The sequence below is a fragment of the Lepidochelys kempii genome, chromosome 6, assembly GCF_965140265.1.
Source record: "Lepidochelys kempii isolate rLepKem1 chromosome 6, rLepKem1.hap2, whole genome shotgun sequence".
In the NCBI taxonomy this organism is placed as follows: Eukaryota; Metazoa; Chordata; order Testudines; family Cheloniidae; genus Lepidochelys; species Lepidochelys kempii.
This window is the reverse complement of record NC_133261.1, coordinates 123,266,938-123,289,406: the sequence shown is the minus strand read 5'-3', so window position 1 is coordinate 123,289,406 and position 22,469 is coordinate 123,266,938. Positions and strand designations below refer to the sequence as shown.

Genomic DNA, 22,469 nt, shown 5'->3' with positions numbered 1-22,469 from the left:
GGCTCTCCATGGGGTCAGGAATCTGGCTGGGAAGGAAGCTGGCTGCAGGGTAGGGCTCAAAGAGACATGCAGCCACCCCCTCTGTACACCCCAGGAAGAATTCACTCAGAAGTTAACACAGCCACAGGCCGCATTATCCTTTGTGTGGCATCTCTTCTGCACCATGACCAATCCTCTTAAAGGACAAATTCCTGGGCAGCCATTGCCAGGGAAAGGCCGGGTAGCATGACTCCAATGAAGCCGTGCTGATAGGGATGTGGAGGAGGCATATGTAAGTGGGGGAATGGTCTCGCTATTGTGGGGAACTTTCCTGGGTTATACACGGCCCCGATGAGACGGGCTAGCGAAAGGATCTGAGTCCTCACTCCCACTTCCTTTACCGAGAGGCCTGCCTGACCTCAAGGGCTCCCCTTTCCACTCTCCTGTGTGGCAGAGTCCTCATAACCCCAACAAGGCTGGGCCCAGGATTCCTGGGGGGCTCGACCTCCAACCTTGTCATGGTCACTTACGGCAGGGGCTAGAGTGTCCCCACTCCTGGGTGCGCTCTCCACACTAAGCACTTCCCTGGCCCACTGATCATTGCATACAGTTCAAAGCAAATACAATTTATTAAACCAGGGCTTTGGAGCAGAGCCTGGAGCTGGAGCGCGGAGCGGCTCTGGAGCAGTGGAGCTGCAGGTTTTTGCCTAGCGCTGGAGTGGAGCCAGAGCACAGCTCCAAAGCCCTGTATTAAACAGCAATCAATTTTTAAAAAATAAGGAAAAAATTAGAAAGGTTAAAGGAAAACATGTCACCCTGCTCTGTGGCACGGGAACATCACAACCAGCGTCTCTGGAATGTCAGGGAAGTCCACAGTCTGTCCCTCACGTGTCCCCAGCCTCCTTCACAGGCCCTGGCTGTGCTGCAGGGATGCTGCAGGTCGGACACTTGTTCTGGAGGTGGCCACACGGTCTCAGGCTCTAGGTGGCAGGACTCTTCTTCCCAGCGTCGCCCCCGCCCCGTCGGGGTTACGATCCCCCTCCAACTCTGGCCTGCAGGGCCTCTTGGCTGGGGGTGTCTCCCCACTCTGGGCCTGCTGCCTAGGGTCCCCCTCGCTTTCCTCAGCTGCTCACCACACCCAGCTCCGGACTCCAGCTCCAGCTCCACGACTCTGCCTCAGCACAGCTGCTTCTGCTCTGCCTCCAGTTCCCGGGGCTGCTATTCTGGCCCCTTTGGCTCTGGTTGCTGCAGCTCTGCCCCCAGCACTGATCTGTTCCCCCTGGGCTGCTTCTCTGGTTCTCTCTGGCTCTGGTTCGCGCAGCTCTGCTCCCCAGCTCAGCTTGGGCCCCTGCTCTCTCTTTAACTCAGCCCCACGCTGTTTCAGGCAATTCCAGCTCACATGGAGGATGCGGACCCCCCGGCCTCCTGACTCCCTCATTATCCTTCCCGTCCTGTCAATCAGGCTGACCTGGACCATTGGCCTCTCCCCATTGTTCTTGAGGACTGTCAGTCACAGGGTCCTGATTTCCCATCGACCCTTCCCCTTCCTTTTGGTACTGGGAGCTAGCCAACCAAAACACCCCCACTGAGTTTTTGTAAGGGGCCAACAGTCCCCTTACACATAGGTTAATGTGGAAACACAGGATCTGGGATGTTTGGGGAATCCATGACGTTAGTGGAATCCTCTGCAAATTCCATGGTATGTGTGGAGGAACTAACCCTGCCCGCAAAAGAACATTCTTAGGGCATTCTGGGCCTGATCCAAACCCTTTGATGTCAGTTTAAATGGGCTTTGGGAGGAAACCTCAAAGACATTTCCTCCCGAGAGTTTCTGTGGGAAGGAAGGAACTAGGCCACTGAAGGTGTGTCTACATAGCAACTCGACACCCGTGGCTGGCCCGTGCCAGCCAACTCAGGCTGCGGAGCTGTTTCATTGCTGTGATGATGTCCAGGCTCAGGCTGGAACCGGGCTCTAGGACTCTGTGAGGTGGGCAGGTCCCAGAGCCCAGGCTCCAGCCTTAGCCCGGAAGTCTACACAGCCATGAAAGCCCCACAGCCTGAGCCCCAAGAGCTGAGTCGGCAGTCATGGGCCTGCCATGAATTTTTCTTTGCTGTGTAGACGTACCATCAGTTTACTCGAGTAAGAGCTTCAGAATTGGGTCCTTGTATTTCATCTCTCTCTAACATATATTTTTAAAATAATGAAAAAAAGGATATCTTTTCCCACAAACATGGCAGCACAAAGTGTGCCTATCCCACTGGGCTTGCCCCTATACCGACTGAAGTAAAAGGAAAGATTCTCATTGACTTCAATGGGCTTTGGCTCAGGCCCATCATCTGGTGCGGATGCATTGGCTGTTGGGATACCTAAACACACCTAAAGCTGAGCAACACACGTCAAAAGCAAATCTCTTATTATGAACCAGCTCTATAATAAACCTTACTATGCATTGCCTCTTATAGCTTCACAGATTTATATATTTTATTCCTAAAATAAAAGGTTGTAACCCCCGCCACACACCACACAACACAACACACACACACACACTCTCCTTACAGTGTGTATGATAACACCCATTTTTTCATGTTCTGTGTGTATATAAATCTCCCCACTGTATTTTCCACTGAATGCATCCGATGAAGTGAGCTGTAGCTCACGAAAGCTTATGCTCAAATAAATTGGTTAGTCCCTAAGGTGCCACTAGTACTCCTTTTCTTTTTACACACACAAGAATCATTTTGAAAAGCCCAAGAATCCAATCAATGCTAGTATTTAGTGCCATCTCCAGACAGACACAGCCCTGTCTATGAGCTGGATTCTGATCTCACTTTCACTGCAGTAAATCAAAAGTAGCTCCACTGAAATCTTTGGTTTTACACTAGCATGAAGCTGCTGTGAGAGGAGAATCCAGCTCAGTTTTTGGACATTATGAGAGCAACAACTCATATTTCAAATAATAATAATACTATTGAGGGTCTCCATAGTTATACAGTGTAATAAATTCACGGAGATACATAGGCCTCGGAAGACGTCCTTTAACGGGCACAGTCACACACGATGCACAGCTTTATACATATATCTGCATAACAGAGACACCCCGCAGAGGCTCCATTGTGCTAGGCACTGTATACAGTTATACACACACACACAAGCAGATCATGTTCCCAGTGGAGGAACAGTTCCACGGGACACTGGTAGAAGTCCAGGGAAAGGGGGGAAGGAGCTGCATACTGCACCAGAAAGCAAGGCTGATGCTGAGAGTTGGGTCAGGAGTGGCAGCAGCCGAGTGAAGGCTGCTCTAGCAGCAGTCATTTGGATTCTCCCCCACTTCGGGAGCTGAAAGCCCTAAAAGAGAATGCTTCACAAGTCACTAAGAGATGGAGGAGAGTCTGCACAGCCAGCGATCATGCCCCAAACTGAGGAGCTCTGGACTAGTAGGAAGTGACCCAGGGGAAACATAATTTGGAGTAGCCCAACAACTGGGACAGATGCTTTAATAAACCCCTAAAGCCTCAGGCTCAGACCCACTGGAGTGGGTGGGCCTGGGTCCCCCTACTTTCTCCCTCTCCCTCTGCTCCTCCGTAGTGACAGAATCTCTGGGGGAGCAACTGGAGCAGGCAGGGGTGACTGAGGCCACAGCTGGGCCCCCCTCTGGGATGACTAGGCCAGCAGAAACCTGACCACTAGACCAGCTGGTCATCGGATCATCCTGCTATACACACACACACACACACACACACACAAAGACAATCTAGGGTTCCAATTCATGACAGGATTAAGCCCAGGTTTAACTGTAAGCGTTCGTTAAAGTCCCAGTAGGGATCTCTCATAACTAGACAGCTAAGGGTAGCCTAGAATTCCTCCTTACCTGTAAGGGGTTAAGAAGCTTAAATAACCTGGTTGGCACCTGACCAAAAGGGCCAATGGGGAAAGAAGATACTTTCAAATCTTGCGGCGGGGTGGGAGGGAGAGGTTTTGTTTTGTGTGTTCTTTTGGGAAGCAAAGAAGCATCAGGTCAGAAAACTCCTTCTCCCATAAACCATCCTAAAAGTCTCTCATATTACACAAATTGTAAGTAAAAGCCAGGCAAGGCATGTTAGATTATCTTTTGTTTTGCTTGTGAATTTTTCCTTTGCTGGAGGGAGGTTTATTCCTGTTTTTTGTAACTTTGAAACTAAGCCTAGAGGAAGTTCTGCTGTGTTTTTGACTCTTTTGTTACCCTGTAAAATTATTTTCCATCCTGATTTTACAGAGGTGATTTTTACCTTTTTTAAAATAAAATCCTTCTTTTAAGAACTGGACCAATTTCTCTATTGTCCTAAGACCCAGGAGTTTGGGTCTGTGATCACTTTGTAACCAATTGGTTAGGATATTATTCTCAAGCCTCCCTAGGAAAGGGGGTGTAAGGGCTTGGGGGGATATTTTGGGGGAGTAGGAACTCCAAGTGGTCCTTTCCCTGATTCTTTGTTAAGTCACTTGGTGGCGGCAGTGTACCTTCCAAGGGCAAAGAATTTGTGCCTTGGGGAAGTTTCAACTTAAGGTGGTAGAAGTAAGCTTGGGGGTCTTTCATGCAGGTCCCCACATCTGTACTCTAGAGTTCAGAGTGGGGAAGGAACCCTGACAGGATCTTTGCCTGACTTGTGACATAAATAGACAAATCAAAGGGTGGGATAAATGAACTATTCTTATCCTCATTTTACAGAAAGAGACCTGAGGCATGGAAGGGCCAATCCATTATTTCTGAGCACCCTGTAAAATGCATAAGTGGCATTCTGAGACAGCCAGAAAAACATCAAACCTTTGCTAATATTTCTTTCCCATGGATGCATGGGGAGGCATGACCTGCTGTGCAGACTGAGTGGGAAGCTCTGGAGCCGCTCAGAACATTTTCGACAAAATGTATTTTCACTGAAATATGCTGTTGCGTTGAAGCAGAAAGGTGTTGTGGAGATGCATAGATTTCAGCGAGAAAGTTTCTGAGGTGACACCAGAACTGAAAACTTGCTGGTTTTGCACCAAGGATGGACATTTTTACACTGCTTCATGAAAACATTTGAAGTGTTTGCTTTCATGCCACATTGGAACAAAAAATTTCAAAGCCCTGAAAGCTGTCCCGAAACAGAAAGGTCATCCTGTAACCAGCTCTAGGTGGCTCCCCAGGAATTCTCAGGTCCCAACCCCACAGATTCCTCATGAGAGACACGTAGTAGAAGTTTCTCCACACAACCCCAGGCAGCATGACCGGTCACGCACTCTGCTGCCATTTGCGCTCTCTCCACGGCTGCATGCTCCTAGCTGCACCATGGCATACTAATGCTGCTGTGAGGAGCTAGTGCTGGTCAGACCAGCATCAAACTCTATGACAAATTGCCTGAGATTAAGGCCAGTGTTTTCAAAAGCACCCCCCCTAGTTTGGGGTTCCCAACTTGAGGCACCTCGGGCATGTTTCCAGCGCTGCTGAGCACCCACAGCTCAGAAAGATTTGAGGCTGCCTTCGTTTCTTTTCCCAGATAGCATTCTACGTAGAGCAACTGCTCCTTGGTTCACCTCTTTGGCTGATGATGACCCAAGCCTACATTCCTGTAGAGTCTCTTCCACATGTTACTCTTTCAAAGGGAATCCCCTGGACTTGGTGGGGGGAAAGACAGACAGGGGAGCTTTCAGGCTTGCAACTCCTGTCCTCTCAGACCATATCCAGCACCTTTCTTTCCATCTTTGTTAGAGCTTTGCTTCCCTCCATGCTGGTCAGTAGAGGGGAACATCATTAAAAGGATTCATGTGGAACTCCCTACCACCCCAGGGCTTTCACATCACAGAGGAAGTCCATGTGAAATTTCAGACTGTCCAATGGTGAGAACGTCCCTTCTAATTTCATCGTGTGCATGGAGAGTTTTGAAGAGGCTTCTGCCACTGGGGATTCCCAGGCCAAAAGACAGTCTCAGACAACTCTGCCGTTTTTAGAGGGTGATCCCTAATAGAATTTTTCACCGTTGGTACCAGACCCTCTTGTCACAGGGGGATTTATACAGATAGGAAAAATCTCTGGCACTTCTTTTGGGAAAGGCCTCTCTTTCCTCAGACTTTTGGAAAAGGAGGGATATAATAGAAGTTGGTATTTGCGTGTGTGGTTGGGGTATCATTTAGATTTGATTATGATCTCTGGTTGGTTACTGATCAAGAAAGGTACCGGACGGAAAACTACAGATACTCCAGTCTCTGTTTAGCCACAAAAGAGATACAGCACCGTCGGCCACAGTGCACGTGTATATCTTGCTCCACCATACAAGTGCCTCACTACCCGAAGATCACCTCTCAGGAACCGCTCAGCCTCCCCGCTAATTCAGTCCTTGGCCTCTACTGAGGCTCCCAGTAGGTTGCAAAAATTGCTACATGAACACCTATCCCTAGGAATTGGACAGATACAAGCAAATCTCTTGGCAGGTCACTGCTGGTTCTATGTTGTTGTGGAAAATGGTAATTTTGAGTCTTCGTACATGGTAATTCATAACTAAATAATTTTTATGATGGTGTCATAACTTGTCAAACAAAGTCTGACCAGTCTGAGCCTGGAATTTTCCAGAGGAGCCTAAGGGAGTCAGGCACCCAAAACTCATTCATTTGAAGTCGGGTGCCCACCTCCTTGAGGAATCTTTGGAAAGGCCAGCTGGAATCTTTGCAGACCTGTGAATCTGGCTGCGCACATTTGCATTCAATATATGAGCTAGCAGGAGCTTTGATTTTTGTTCTGCCTTGCTAGTTTCATCTGTAACACAAATGCTTCCAACCTTGACCTGTCTGAAATGATAAATTCTGCCATCTGGCCACTCCCCCATAGTCCACAGCCTTTTAATTCTTATTTAAATAGCTGCATTTTCTTCTTCTCTGTGGAAGCGGGCCAGTGTAAACTCAGGTGGAGGACAGACATTCCTGTCCCCCATGGGCAGCAGACAAGTGTCCAGACAAGGTGAAGACTCGCCCCTGGAACTGGCATCCTTCACGGTGTTTTGACTTTGGCAACCTTTAAGGAACCATCGCTTGTCACATACTTAGTCTGTAAGCTCTTTGGGGCAGGGACCATTTTTTGTTCTGTGTTTGTACAGCACCTAAACACAATGGGGTGCTGGGCCATGGCTGGTGCTCCTCAGTGCTACCACATTTCAAATAACAATAACCATCACCAATAATAGCAGCTCACCAGTGGTGATGGTGAGTTAACTGAGCTGAATGATTATAATTTGAATACCACTTCTTTAAGGCAAGACACTTATGAGTGGTTGAATATATGAATTAGCATTTCTTTAAATCAGGTGCCACAAGACCACAGAGAGAATCAACATACGAACTCAGCTCTAGCTGCACTTTTGATTTTCTTTAAGACTTTTAGAGGAAAAGAAACATATTTAACTAGACCAGCTGCAAACAACTGTACAAATATTAATGTCACATATCACACCTATGCCAAAGTCCAAGTGCAATAGATGATTTCTAAAATAGTTGTGCTTGTATAGGAAACTAGTCCTACCTGAAATTTAGCCAGTCATGTCCTTATAGATTCAGGAACTTTAAGTCACACTGCTATCATGCTTTTGTTGATAAGCACTATACAGTATTTGAAAAAGTGCCATAATTTTCTTTTAATCATGAATAAAGTACTGAATTTAACATACAATGCAAAGTAATAACATTTCCATTGCTAGCAAGAGCCGCAAAAATCAAACCAGAGATACAATGCCTCTTACAACACCACAGCAAAAGCATCCTTAACAACACACCATAAATAGTAAATTTAAAATGTATTCCTGCCTCAGTAAGCAACTTTTGAAAGAACTCCTCTGCTCTTTGAGATATTTTAAATTCAAATATGGTAAACTTGAAAGAAAGTACTTAAAGCTTGGGATTCCTATGGACATATATTCAAATAAAATGAACTTGAGCAATAGTAAAGGCTTTTTCAAACCTTTTTTTAATTTATACCCAGAAATATAGTGTTATATATTTTACGTTCCAAGCTTTTTATCTGCATCACCAGCTAATGTACAGCGATCATCCGTAACGCTGAGCAATAAGAGTGACGTGAAGTTCACACTCAGCAGGGAATGAAAATGAGCGTTCCTGCTGCACTTTACGTTAGGTTGTCATCTCAGTTCAATAACATAGGAAACATTTCCCCCCCAATTGCTATTCTGTAGCATATGTGTATTACGCCGTTGTTCATATCCGCTATTGTTCTAACAAATAAGAGGAAGAGGACCAGCGTAAAGGAACTATTACTGTCTCTTCTCTCTTAAGTTAAGAGACAGCAAGCATAGGAAGTTAGTGCCACGCATTACAATGTTTAAAACATAGGGCTAAATCTCGAGCATGGTATATAAATACTACGGACAACTGGGGAAGCTAGCACAGAGCTACATTTTGTGCCTTTTCTAACAGTGAAAACAAAAGCAAACCAACTTTTTGAGTTCTGCCTCATTTTAATATTAGTTTCTCCACCTAAAATTGTTCCCATACCAGTTGCATATTGAAAAACTAGACACTTCTGACTACACTCATTTTAAAATAAAAAATGAAAGAGAGTGCCAGAAACACTTAAAGCTTTCAGTTATTTTTTAAAAAATATAAGACATATAAATTGGAAAAGAACAAGAGTAGCATGTAAACTAATTGCATCCCTAAGGGTAGATATGCAGTAAAAGAGCATTTACCGTCTGGTATAGGTGAATTTAATTCAGAAACACTGTAAGATGTTAATGGTGCCACTCTCGCTGAATGTTTCTTCATCCTTTTAAATTGTTCTCCTAAGATGTACACTCACTCCGTCTTTAGCCTCTGCATTGCTTTTGGTCCCCAGTACAATAGTAAACACTCAGCTATGGCTGGAATCTGGTGTTGTTCTGGAGATGCTGCAGCAAGCTATGAGTACTGATTTGCTGTTTCCCTGGGAAACCATTTGCAACACAGTCAAACCATGCTTGACCTCTGCTAACACTTTTCTTTCATTCCATTGTTAAGCGCAGCAGTTAAAATATAAATATATTAGCTAATGCTCTCCTTCAACTTTAAAGTGATGCAACCCCTTTGGATTAAGGCAATGGTTTCACGTATAATATCTTCTCTCTGTTCACACAGCAGACCGGAGCTTTCTCAGTGACAACTGCAGGGGAGTTCTGCAATACAATTTTCTGGTTCCCTTATTGTGACAATATCCTACAATTAAATTAGTTGGTTTTTTTTAAAGTAAACTTTGAATAATGTGTCTCCTAAAGGACACTGAACTCATAAAAGTCCAGGGAAACAGAATATATAGTATCTACCTATCCATCAGCTAGCTAACCTTTATACTGAAGGCAACTTTCTAGTATTCTAGGGCCCTAAAAAAATTGTCACAGTCTCAATATATATATATACAGGCCACAGTTGGTCTAGATTCTTCCCTGCTTCCCGTGAGGCAGCTCCTACACCTTCTCCCTTTCTTCGGTGTTGTTTATGTTGTGGTTGTGAGAAAGTTTAGTTGAAGAAGCCAGTTTGTGTGTCTTTCTATGGACATACAGTGGTGGCCCTTCATATCTTGCCAACATCTGAGACAACTGAGGGGCTGACTCCACCCTCCTTGCTCATTTAAACAGTACCACAGAACTCCATGGGGCTACTTCAGTCAGTAAAGTACTATTCAACATTTATCTAGGTTCATGCAGTGCCCATCACCATGGCTGCAAGAGTGCCTTGGCAAGGGTACCAGAATCAGGGTCTATACAAGTATTTCCAAGTGGATATCGTCAGTGTTTTTTAATAGATTCATAGATTCTAAGACTAGAAGGTAACATTGTGATCTGACCTCCTGCATAACACAGGCCTGAGAACTGCCCCAAAATAATTCCTGTTTGAACTAGACCAAATCTCTCCAAAAACATATGTTTAAGTAGTCCAGATACTTCCTATAGTAACCATGGCAGAGTGCCAGGGAATGCTGCAGGCAGGGAGGTAACTGTGCTGATTTGTCTTGGGTAAAGCTAGCAATAGTCTAAGGGTCACCACTCATCACACTTCATGTCCACCATGCACATGTGGTTTTGGTAACAACCTAGAACAGAAAAGGAGGACTTGTGGCACCTTAGAGACTAACCCATTTATTTGAGCATAAGCTTTTGTGAGCTACAGCTCACTTCATCGGATGCATTCAGTGGAAACTACAGTGCGGAGATTTATATACATAGAGAACATGAAACAATGGGTGATACCATACACACTGTAAGGAGAGTGACCACTTAAGATAAGCTATTACCAGCAGGAGAGCGGGGGGGGGGGGGGGGGGCAACCTTTTGTAGTGATAATCAAGGTGGGCCATTTCCAGCAGTTGACAAGAACATCTGAGGAACCGTGGGAGATGGGGGGGGATAAACATGGGGAAATAGTTTTACTTTGTGCAATGACCCATCCACTCCCAGTCTCTATTCAAGCCGAAATTAATTGTATCCAGTTTGCAAATTAATTCCAATTCAGCAGTCCCTCGTTGGAGTCTGTTTTTGAAGTTTTTTTGTTGAAGTATTGCCACTTTTAGGTCTTCTGAGCCTGGGGTTTGCAATCTACAGTGGGTCATAACCACTCTACCTTTCCCAGCTATGTAGGAGGAGGGCCCAGGACTGTCATGGCATGAAAAAGTTCAGAATCATTGACCCAGAAGGCTACATTTTAAGCTTCCGAGGGAAGCCAGCTTGTAGGAATCACAAAGCTGTTTTAGACACTTAATAAGCGACTTTGTCCAGGTGTGCAATGACTAGCCCCATTCTGCCCCCTCACTTCAGTGGGTACTGCGGGGTAGCAGCCAAGGACAGAAGTGGGTGCACAGTACCCGACAACCCCAAGCGGTTCTTGAACAACTCCAGGAGAGGTAGGTGCATCAAGACAAGTTCCAACCTGGACTCTGGTGCTTGGTGGAAGTGGGCCTAGGGTCCTTCTCCCCAGCCCACTCTTGAGTTCCCCATGTAAAGAGCGGTGTGCTTGGAGGGGGGTGGGGCAGAATTGTTCCCTCCATGCACTACTGCCAAGGAGGAGCTGGGATGAGCAGGGGGAAGATGTAGTGTCATGACCCCACAGTCAGCCCTGCACCTGGCACAGAGCAGGCTGGGCACCCCAGGAGAAGCAAGCTGCCCTGTCCTAATGGATGTTGGTTTCTTGTTCCTGCTTGGAAGGGGGCTGGTGTGAAATACTATTTTAAAGAGACACTCCAGGAAGTGTTTGAGACACTTAAAGGGCTGGTTGGCGCCTGGCCCAGTCCCTGCCTCTTCCTTTCTATTCTCCACAATTGAACGCTCTGCACCTTCCTGAGCGTGCCGGGGCTGGCCCCACTCCCAGAACTGATACTACCTGCTAGGGGTGTCAGGTCTCCACAACACATCCTGCCTCTGATAGGCATGAGCTGGCCTCCACTGTGATCATCTCTTTTCCACAGCATATTACACTGCAGCACACAGTGTAAAGCTACCCACTTTTTAAACAATTATATGTACTTCATAGATTCCCAGTGCGATGTGGCAACCAGCGTTCTGAAGTTAACATTTACAATAGATTTTTTTTCCTCCTCCAAAGTATAAAAAGACAGCAGCCTTTATGATGGACTCATCCCACTTCAAAGAAATTTTCCATTATGCAAACATTTAACCATCCACTAATAAACTTCTAGTCATTCTACATATGCATAATATAAACACGGCATAGAGATTGTTTTAGGAAAACAACTTCTGCAAACAGGAGTCTATAATGGAGTTATTAACCAGCCTTAGCTATAGCAACACTGTCATAGGATCGTGTGAAAAGCATAGTGCAATTTCAAGCATTTCATGCCATCTCTTTCAGACAAGAGCAATATATTAACACCAGAAAGGAGCCAATGGTACAAGTCTTTGCAAATCACATTTTGAAAAATCAGCTGTAATTGCATTTACAAAACAACTCAGGAGCCAGATTCCAAAACATAAGGAACCCTTCTAGACTTACATCACACCAGAATTTGCTTTTGGATAACTAAAGAGACTAGAAACAAGGAAACAAAACTGGTACAAAAATGTATGCATTTACTATTTATAACTCTAGTTGCAGATTTCAGTTTGAAAAGAATCAGCATCCCTGGCTGAGAAAACATGAGCTTTGTCCATCTGATTCTGCTCCAGTTATGGATAGGCGATTGGTTTTATGTACAGGAGGTAATGTTTAGATAGGTGCTTTGATCCTGCTTGTATGCTTTACATTTTTATATCTGCATTGGCACTGCTGTGGGAAGGACCTAAGATCATTCGGAGACAGGCTTTATCTCCCTCACCCAAAGTACATTAGTTCATGACCTCATGTTTATGCAAGCAGCAGATGGGGGGAAGTATGCCACATTCTCCCTAAATCCAACATAATTTTACCTCAACAGCTGGTGAGTTTAAGGCCAAGGTTTTTCAAAAGTGACTAGTGATTTTGGTTGCCTCAACTTATGGGCACCCAACTTGTGACACCTGAAAATGGTCTGATTTTAGAGGGCGGGTGCTCGGCACGGTCTGAAAATCAGGCCCCTCTGAGGCATCCAAAAACGGAGGTGCTCAAAATCATTAGCCACTTCTGAAAACACTGGCCGAATGATCGACAATTAACAAAAGCTTTCTTTCCGGTGCTTTATGTCACTGAGGTATTTCTAATCTCTTCACTCAGGCTTTTCCCTGCTTGTTATAAACACTGTAAATTGTAACCCGCATAGAATCAAAGTGCATGCTGATATACATTTGTTGATATTTCAGATTTAAGGCAAATAGATTCAAATATTAACTACAGTTCTCAAGCCACATCTAGCATCCATTTCCTTGCTCTGATTTCATTGTATATGGATAATCATCAAAAAGGATTCACCTATCAGGCATATTACACGGTACCCGAGAGCTCCAGCGGTTATCTATCTAAAATTCATATATGGCCCCATCACCAAAGCATCAGAGCACCCCAGAGCCATTAATGTACTGAGCCTGAGGAGCAAGGGAAGACTATTACCTCTATTTTGTAGATGGAACTGACGCAGAGAGAAACTAAATGACTTGCCCAAGGTTACCCAGGAAGCCTGTAGCAGAGCAGAGATTCAAACATGAATCTCCTGAGTTGCAGGATAGAGCCATAGCCAATGGACCCGCTTCCTCCACTTATGGCTGGGTCTGTTGACTGTGGTGCAGCAGTCCCTGTACTGAAGGTGATGATGTATAAATAGCAGTCAAAGTCATTTAGCCCCATAGCCTGCCCCTGCATGTATCTCACTGCTTGAGCTGTGCCCTGGGATCTCCTCAAAGGACTGGGGAAAGAACGCTTCTCTCCTGAGGGGAGCCATTCTCTGGCTGCTATCCCAGTCTCCGAACTAGAGTAACTCCTGCACCCTGTGTGCCTTGTCCCTGTGGGGGTTGACCCACACCAACCCCTCAGCTCTGCCCTTGGTTCTTCTCTGGCTCACTCCTAAATTCCCCCTTTGTGCTCACAAGCAGAGCGGGATTGCGGACGGCCGCACAGCCCTGCACGGAGTCCAGACTGCCTGCTTCCCCCTGTCACGAGCAGGCTGAGCCCTGCCCACAACACAGCCTGTCCTGTGACTCAGTAAATGTTAGCCCAGATGGGGACACAAAGGCACCGTGATTCCAAATGACGTCCCCGAGACCCCCCAGAGACTCGGTGTCAGTAGCAGGACTAGAATGCAAGGGAATAATATATATATATATATATATATATATATATATATATATATATATATGTACATAATAATATATATTATTATATATTATTAATATATAATAATATATTATGTCCCCACTCCCAGCCGTATTCGCGAAACATCTACACCCCAAGCCCACAACAGAAGTGGATTGCTGCTGCTAGAAAATGCTGCCAGAAAGATAATGTCCTGTTCAATCCCTTACATTATCATGCTAACGTAACCACCTGGTGCATGCATGTTATAGATCCTCAGCAATGCCTGATCCAGGCCCTATATGAGCCTGTTACAGCCCCAGCTACAGAACTTTGACTCTTTAGCTTAAGCTGTAGCAGCTCATGCTTCTAGCTCTGGATCCCCGATGCAATCCTGGATGTGTCAGCCAAGATGGCAGCTGTCACACTAAATAGTTTTAATACTGCATTTTGATGCCAGTAACATGGCAATCACTTTTAACTGGCCTGGGCCGCCAGCCAGGGGTGCTGGAACAATTTGTACAGTGGGGGTGCCGAGAGCCATTGAACCAAACTGTAAACCCTGCATATACTCACTTCAAGCCAGGGAGTGCAGCAGCACCCCTCGTTCCAGCACCTCTACTGCCAGCCATGAAAAAATACGAACACGAGCTTCTGATATGAGGTTAGATCCTACTGGGATGGACAAGTGCACGGCAGCTACCCTGGGTGTACCTTTTGTTGTACCTCCGCCAAACCATAGTCAGAAGGCTCACCCCATTTTCTCCCCCCATTTTCTATGACTTCCAATACACTTCTACAATGACCATCAGATCACATACACTTTCTCGTGCCCTAGACTGAGCTCTCCCTTGGCTGTTTCTGTGGCAAAGGGACTTCAGGGGGGAAAATTCTGTCGAGAGTCTCTAACAGAGTTTCGTCTGAATCGAGCGCGATTGGGATGGGGAAGGAATATTGCTCCCTTGTGGGTCAGCCAGCAGCTCTGCCCCACAACCAGCAGATCTTAGGGAAACTGCAGGAGGGCAGCGCCATCTGCACAGAGACCCTGCCTTTCCATACCAGCTCTGGAGCCCCCCGTCCTCCCCAGCTCTCTGGCAATGCTGCTGCAATGGAACTGGCTGCCAGAGTTTTCCCAAAACACCAATTCCTCTGCAGTGGGTATGACCGGGGCGCAATCAAACCAATTCTGATGGGCTGAATAACTGATGGCAACTTGCCTGCTAGTGCACAGCACAAGGGGATTCTGAGCCTGCGAGGGGAAGCCAATGAACTGCCTTATGGGGGAGGAATTGCAGCGACCAAACAGCTGGCAATTACTGTCTTTCTGCTGGCACCGAGCTCGCTGTTACTGTATCTGCCCCAGGAGAGGAGCATAGGTTCCCCCCAGCCTCATAAAATTTAGCTCTAACTTGGCTACGAATACCCTCCCCGCCTTGGGTCAGGGCTAGTCGACGATCCATTGTTGATTGTGTGATTAACATAATTTCCAAAACCACCTCTGTCACCCTGCATTAATCTGTAGCTCACAGCAGGATGTTGAATATTATACTCGCTATCAAACGGTTAGTGGAAATATGGATAACACAAAGGTGCCATAAGGACTCCTCCTTCTTCGTGCTGATTCAGACGAACACGACTACCGCTCTGAAACTATAACGACACATATTAAGAGCCTGCTCCAGAGCTCATCAAAGTCAATGGAAAGATCTCCATTGACTCCAATGGGCTTTGGATCAGGCCGCAAGTCTCTCAAGGGAGTCTTTGTTGCCTGAATATCATTAATACGACAGCTACATGAAATGCACCCTGTATAGATCCATTGAGATTGGCTGGTCACTCAGCAGCCAGTCGCTAGACTATCAATATGAGACACTTACATTTCACTGGCTGTTTTAGGCTGAGCATGAGTTTCAAGATGACAGGCTAAAGGGCCATTATCAGTTCATTTTATGTCATTGGAATATAAAAGAGATGAATGGTACAAAACAGAAAAACAAGGCAAACGGAGACAGGAACAAATGTAGCAAATAAATACGAAGCAAGGGGATGCTAGGTTTTGGTATTAGATATAATTGCAAACTAAAGCAGTGTCGTTATGAATCTCACTCCCCTTCTGGGAAAATCATCACAAAGAACTTTCAAGGGCAAAGTGCATTGTGCCTGCAACAAATTTTAAAAGCAAAAGTTGTTCCAAGCAGCAGGCTCTGTTTTCAATGGAAAGAATCGCAAATCCTGCTAGCTTTTCCAACTCTTCCCAGCCAGGCTAAAAGCCAAACCCTGAATTCCTTACTCAGTCAAAACTCCCATTGGCTTACATTTCTGATCACCCAATACAGCTTTCCAACAGGATGGCATTTTCCTTTAGTGAGCAATGGATGCATCTACATCATACGGATGTCAATAGCCACACCCACAGACTGATGCTGCCAGGCACAATCCACTCTACCCCAGCAAGTGCTCTCAGCATCATATTCACATGGCAGTCACTACTCAGATGAACACATGCTGCTTCTCCACTCTCCTCACTGCCTATAGGAATCAGCTGTTCACAGAGTTTTAGTCCTATCTTTAGTCACACTGATTGTCTATAGGCCTGATCCTGCAAACATGTACTAATGTGGTTAACGCCTTACTCATGTGAGTAATCCCATTGCAATCAGTGTAGCAACTGGTGTAAGAGCTAGTCTTGTGAGTAGAAGCAGGATTGGGCCCTAGAGTTGTGTTAATGATTTAACACATTTTAATTTAACCATTAAAAAATAACTTGTATGTAAGAAAGTCACAGCACTCACTGTCATTCAGCAGCCAGTTGCTAGACTATCACATGTATGTAGTTTATTTAAAGGGCCAGGTCCCTCAGGTCAGACTCCAGTTGATTTTGATGAGAGTTACATGTACAGAGTGACTGCAGGATCTGGATCTCTTCATATTTTTAACCATATCCCTCAAAGTCAATCTCTATATAATCGGTTACATAGGCAGAAGTGCTCTCCCGTTCACCAGCTGAGATCTTATGACCTAAGAGCACAATATGGCCCTGGCCGGTGCTGCTATGCAGATCAGGGATGGTGCATCGTGTGTCTTCTGCTCTAAGAATTTTGTAAGCCAGCGCAGGATTCCACAGAGTAGGTGAAGTAAAGTTCCCCCACAGCTAGCATAGCATGCTGCAGTTTACTCACTAGGTGCTTGATCCAAGGCCCAGTGAAGCTAAAGACTTTTATGGTCTTTGGTTCAGGGCCTAGATGGCTGACAACTACATACCTCCTCAGAAGATAGGAAGATCGCCCTATCTGGAAGACCACAACTTTCAGTGAGGTGTGAAAGCTGGCACCCATATAGCACCGGGGAAATATTATGTCCTGTTATTTGCCCACGGATGGGATAGAGTGAAAAGCTCTTTCACGCCCTCAAACATATTGGAGCGACAGGGGACAGGGTTGAGCCCCTGCTATGTAGCATCATAAAGAGTTAAACAAACTATCACAGAGCGAATATCAGAATGAGATAGAGGAGCTTGGGGGAGTATTGTGAAAATGGAACAACCAAAATCTGATCAAATTTAGCAATTTATTACTCCAGTTCTTGGACAGGGCCTATCTATAAATCACTGCACCTCTGGATGTTCCCAAATTGCCAGAGAATCAGGATCACGTAGAATTCCTACTGTTGTGAACAAAAGCAGTAAATACAGCCAAGTGAGTCATTCTGTGCAGTAAACGTGAATGTTCAAATCCACTAGGGCTCATTCTATCCAAAACCGGTGTTGCATGCTCTTCAGCCATTTGCCAGGATGGACGAAAACATGCCAGTACACCATGCTCTCAAATTTTGCATTGACATGCAAAGGGGTGCACGCCCTGACCCTATCTGGCACCACCCACGGACTCACCCCACAGATTCACGGATTTGCAAGATTCAGCCAAATCTGGGAACTTGACTACACAATACCTGGTGCGACAGTATCAACCTGGCTGGCGCAACGGTCCTCAGAGACGAAGCATGGTTGATGGTGAAGAAACACATTAGGTATTTGATTGTAAATTAAAGCAAGGTAAACACAGTCATTATGTCATAAACCAAAGGGCAGCTATTGGCAGTCTCAGCAGCGAGGCTGGGAAATGACCAGAGGCAGAATGACCTCAGTGCCAGAGGCTGACCCACTAGGTTGGGTTTGGGAGTGGGAGTTATGCGGGCGGGGCGGGGGGAGAACACACACAATCGCTGTTCCCATTACCCAGGGCTCTCTACCATTCACCAGCGCTCAGACCCCAGTTCTGCAAAGTAGTTTACTCTAAGGGTCAGAGGAGGGAGGTTCTGCACCAGGCTTCCAGTCAGAGTCGTGGGGGCAAACCACGTAACTAGCATTCCAATGGAGCTCAATCAATCTATGAACAGGGTTAGGTAATGGAGTTGCAGTGATCCTATCCAGTTCTATGGACCTGAAGAAGATGCCTAACTTCAAGCAAGTCCCTCTGAAGTCAACGGCAGTATTCATGTGCTTAAATACTTTGCTGAATCAAGGCCTACAAACCCAGCACTGCGTGGCTCAGTGCTACTGCAAGGAATTTTGTGCCTCTCCAGATTGTGCTCAGAAAGACAACTATATTTTTGATGCAATCAGGCAAATGCAATGTAACCTATTGATAAGCTTCCTAGCCGTGGATTATAGAAATGAACCTAGTTAATGGCACTGACAAAACGTTTCCTGCTCCATGCCATTCACTTCAGCGGCAGCCAATGCTATTGCGCAGGACATACTATAATACCTCCTTGAGATACAGTGCTGCTGCTGAAGGCCTTGCAACCTGACTGTGTCCATTCAGGCTTTCAGAAGTATTACATGAGCTGCTTCTAAAGGGATGACCGTTATGATTCTCTGGGACTGGCTTAGACCACTGCAAAATCATGAGTTTTTCAGATGCACAGTCAACCCGTGTTGCACACTAGATACTAGGGGTCTGCTCCTGAACCCATTGATGGCAAGAGCAAAACTCCCATTGATTTCAATGGTGAGGGATTGTAAATTACCAAATTCCCTACAGTTCTGTGTATGTTATCCAATAATGACAACCCCAAGATTTTAAAAATCAGGCATCAGGTCCCCCAAAAACCATGAGACTGGCTTACAAATCATAAGATTTGTAAAATAAGCAAATAGGGTTCTTTTTATATACTTTCTGGGATTTGAAACTTCAGGATACACGTTTTCAAGCCTTAACCTGCAACCATAAGGGCTAGAAAAAAAAGCTGAGTCTGATGTGATTGCATGACTCCAGGAAGTGGGGTTTAAGAAAAATACCAAATATTGTGAGAATTGCAATACAATAACAAGAGTTGGCAGCACTGGTATTGGGGCAGGGGAGGGGGGTTGAATTTTATTTTAATATGAAATTATATGATCACATGACATGGTTTTCTCAGATAGCAGGGGGCTGCACTTGATGAACCAGTCCTACATTCCTATGAAATAATTATAAGGTAAGAAATACTAACCTCTGGTGCAGATAAGAATCCAAGGATGTTCCAAAAATATGAAATCTGTGTGTGGAAATCCTTTCTTTGATTTTAATAGCTGGTGCTAAATGCTTTCACAGACATGAAAGTTGCGTCAGCCAATGCCAAACGCATGTTTAGTATCTCGGTATCACCTAAGGTTACACCAAGCTTCAGTTTTGTCAAAGGTACCACAAAAATCTCAACTATTAGAGACTCAGCAAGATCCACATTTTAAAGGGGTAAGCAAGAAAAAAAAAAGAGAGAAAGAGAGAGAGAGATGCTTAAACAGTAGGAAAATAGATCTAAGCAGAATTTTAGAGTGCTCATTTAAGCCACACTTTGGGTATGTCTACACTGCAATAAAACCTCCACGGCTGGCCCAGGTTAGCTGACTCTGGACAGTGGAAGGGTCCCAGAGCCCAGCTCCCGCCTGATCCCAAATGTCTACACTGCAATTTTATAGCCCCGCAGCCCAACCCTACGAGCCCGTCTCATCCGACGTGGGCCTGCTGCCAGAGTTTTATTGCAGAGCAGACAAACCCTTTGATTCCTGTGCTCAGAGCCTCCCTTAGACTGACCGGGTTCTGCTGTCCTAATCCTGAATCAGCAGGGCTGACTGTCAGCCTCCAGTCTTCACTAATACCCTGTGATGAGTGCAGAGCAAGACATGCACGGGTGACACGTCCACAAGGTGACCTTAAGGTGACTGAGTCAGCAGTGTGCCCTTGTTGCCAAGAAGGCCAATGGCATTTTGGGATGTATATGTAGGGGCATAGCGAGCAGATCAAGGGACGTGATCGTTCCCCTCTATTCGACATTGGTGAGGCCTCATCTGGAGTACTGTGTCCAGTTTTGGGCCCCACACTTCAAGAAGGATGTGGATAAATTGGAGAGAGTCCAGTGAAGGGCAACAAAAATGATTAGGGGACTGGAACACATGATTTATGAGGAGAGGCTGAGGGAGCTGGGATTGTTTAGCCTGCAGAAGAGAAGAATGAGGGGGGATTTGATAGCTGCTTTCAACTACCTGAAAGGGGGTTCCAAAGAGGATTTGCTCTAGACTGTTCTCAATGGTAGCAGATGACAGAATGAGGAGTAATGGTCTCAAGTTGCAGTGGGGGAGGTTTAGATTGGATATTAGGAAAAACTTTTTCACTAAGAGGGTGGTGAAACACTGGAATGCGTTACCTAGGGAGGTGGTAGAATCTCCTTCCTTAGAGGTTTTTAAGGTCAGGCTTGACAAAGCCCTGGCTGGGATGATTTAACTGGGAATTGGTCCTGCTTCGAGCAGGGGGTTGGACTAGATGACCTTCTGGGGTCCCCTCCAACCCTGATATTTTATGATTCTATGATTCTATGATAAGCAGTGATGACAGAACTATCCACAGTCCCCATTCAGCCAGTGAGAACCCATCAGCAATCAGCCATCTAAGATGTCCCATTGAAATCAGTGGGACGACCACTTTCATAATAATTATTGGCAAAAGTGAGGGTCTGTGGGATCAGGCTCCATAAGTCCTCCGGCTTCCGGCAAACTGTCATTCGGCGTTTCACCAGGGCACAGGCTGGGAGCCTTTGGTTTAAGTGTCCCTGCAGTTCAAAGGTTTATCACATTTAGAAAGAGATTACACATTATTAATATTAGCAAGGCAATTCAGTAGTGCACCGGCAGCAGAATACAGAGTGAGTATATGGTAGAAAGACAGTCCCTTGCATCAATAAGGATTAAATCCATTTTATTAATTTCAAACATACTGTACTGAATCTCTAGACATCATAATAAAATCGGAAGCCCCAGCAGATATGTTATTTGTTAGGGAAAACTTCTTAGCTGTAATTGAATGTCAAATAATGAATTGCTTCCCTGAAGTTTTATTAACAAAACTGGTATGAATGAAATAAGCTGTCTACATTTCCTAATTCTGTAATTATGAAGTGCCTCTTCTTTATCAGATGAGGACCTCTGCATTGAAGAAACTTCTGTTCTGTGTTTGTCATGCTGACAGTAGCGCATGTCAGGGCTATGATAAATCTCTTCCCATACTTGCATATATTTTAAAGACTCAACAATTAATCAGATAGTTGAGAGCACTCGTGAGCACCTTCATAAAAAGAGAGTCTCAGACAAGAAGAACTCAATGGCTGGCTAGCTCCGTAGGACAAGTCTAAGTACACTTCACAACATCTTACTGTAGAAGGGTTTGGGAGAGCGCTGCAAGCTTGCAACTTCTCATGTGCCGCTCACACCTTCCCTAGATGGCGCTGCAGAGTCATTTTCATTTTGACCAGTGGAAATGTAAACTTTCTACATTTAAAGTTATCGCCTTTGTGACGTAACATTTTACAGTGATAGAACATCATCACCAATGTGGCATAATGGTTACAAATGGTCACAATAACCTTTAAATGGTTTGGCCAGTTTTCAAAGGAGTCTAGTGATTTTGGTTGCCCAACCAAAGACACCGTAAGAGGGCTTGATTTACAGAAAGCACTAAGCACTCACCAGCTACAAATCAGCTCCCTTTGAGCAGGGGGTTGAACTAGATGACCTCCTGAGGTCCCTTCCAACCCTGATATTCTCTGATTCTATGATTCATATAAACCTTCCTAATACCTTTCGGTGTAAATCTCTCTTACACTCGACATTTGAATAGCAGGACAATAAAGAGAGCTAGCAAAGTCTACTGAACGGCATTAGGAGATTAGAAAAGGATTAACTGGTAATGACACAAAGAAAGTTTTGGCATTATGCAATTACCATGATTAGTCTGATTTTTAATATTCTCACAGGGTCAGATGTGGGGACGCTTTCTCAGATTGAGCAGTACCCCACCCCCTGAATAGTGCAATGGAATAAAGTGTAACTCAGTGGGAGTAAGGGTGTCAGAACCTGACCCCTATTCTCATGGCTAAGGGCTGGCCTTCCCACCCAAGATCCTTGGAAGAGGAAGCAGGGCTGAGCACTGGTTCCCTGCATTGTGTGTGTGATGCTTCCCAGGAATACCTTGCGTTGAGTGGCACCTTGCTACCATCTCCCTTTAATATGAGGAAGCCTTGTCTGTGCCTACCAGGGGTCAGCTACCTGACTCCACCAGCCACATGCTACACAAACCCTCCCTCTCCACTGCTGACCCTCTGCAGGTTGGTGCTAGGCGCACTCGAGCTTCTGAGCATCTCTCTGGAATGTCCAGCTCCTGGTCCACTGGACACTCACAGAATTCACAGGTCTGCTACTCAAAGAATACCATACCCCAGCGTACCAGTCTCACCTCGGGGTCACCGCTCTGCTTAACAC

General features: G+C 45.4%; 1 protein-coding gene across 2 annotated transcripts in view; it reads right to left on the bottom strand.

Moving 5' to 3' along the window:
• Positions 1-22,469, bottom strand: part of SLC35F4 (solute carrier family 35 member F4) — a 180,483-nt gene that overhangs the window by 52,508 nt on the left and 105,506 nt on the right. Inside the window, exon 1 of one of the 2 annotated variants that reach the window (XM_073350744.1) lies at positions 8,683-8,850. The exons of the other annotated variant lie outside the window; for it this stretch is intronic. Within the exon in view, the coding sequence (XP_073206845.1) occupies positions 8,683-8,758 (76 nt within the window). The 5' untranslated portion in view covers positions 8,759-8,850. Of the gene's footprint in view, positions 1-8,682; positions 8,851-22,469 lie in introns of those variants that run through there. 2 annotated transcript variants of the gene reach the window in all.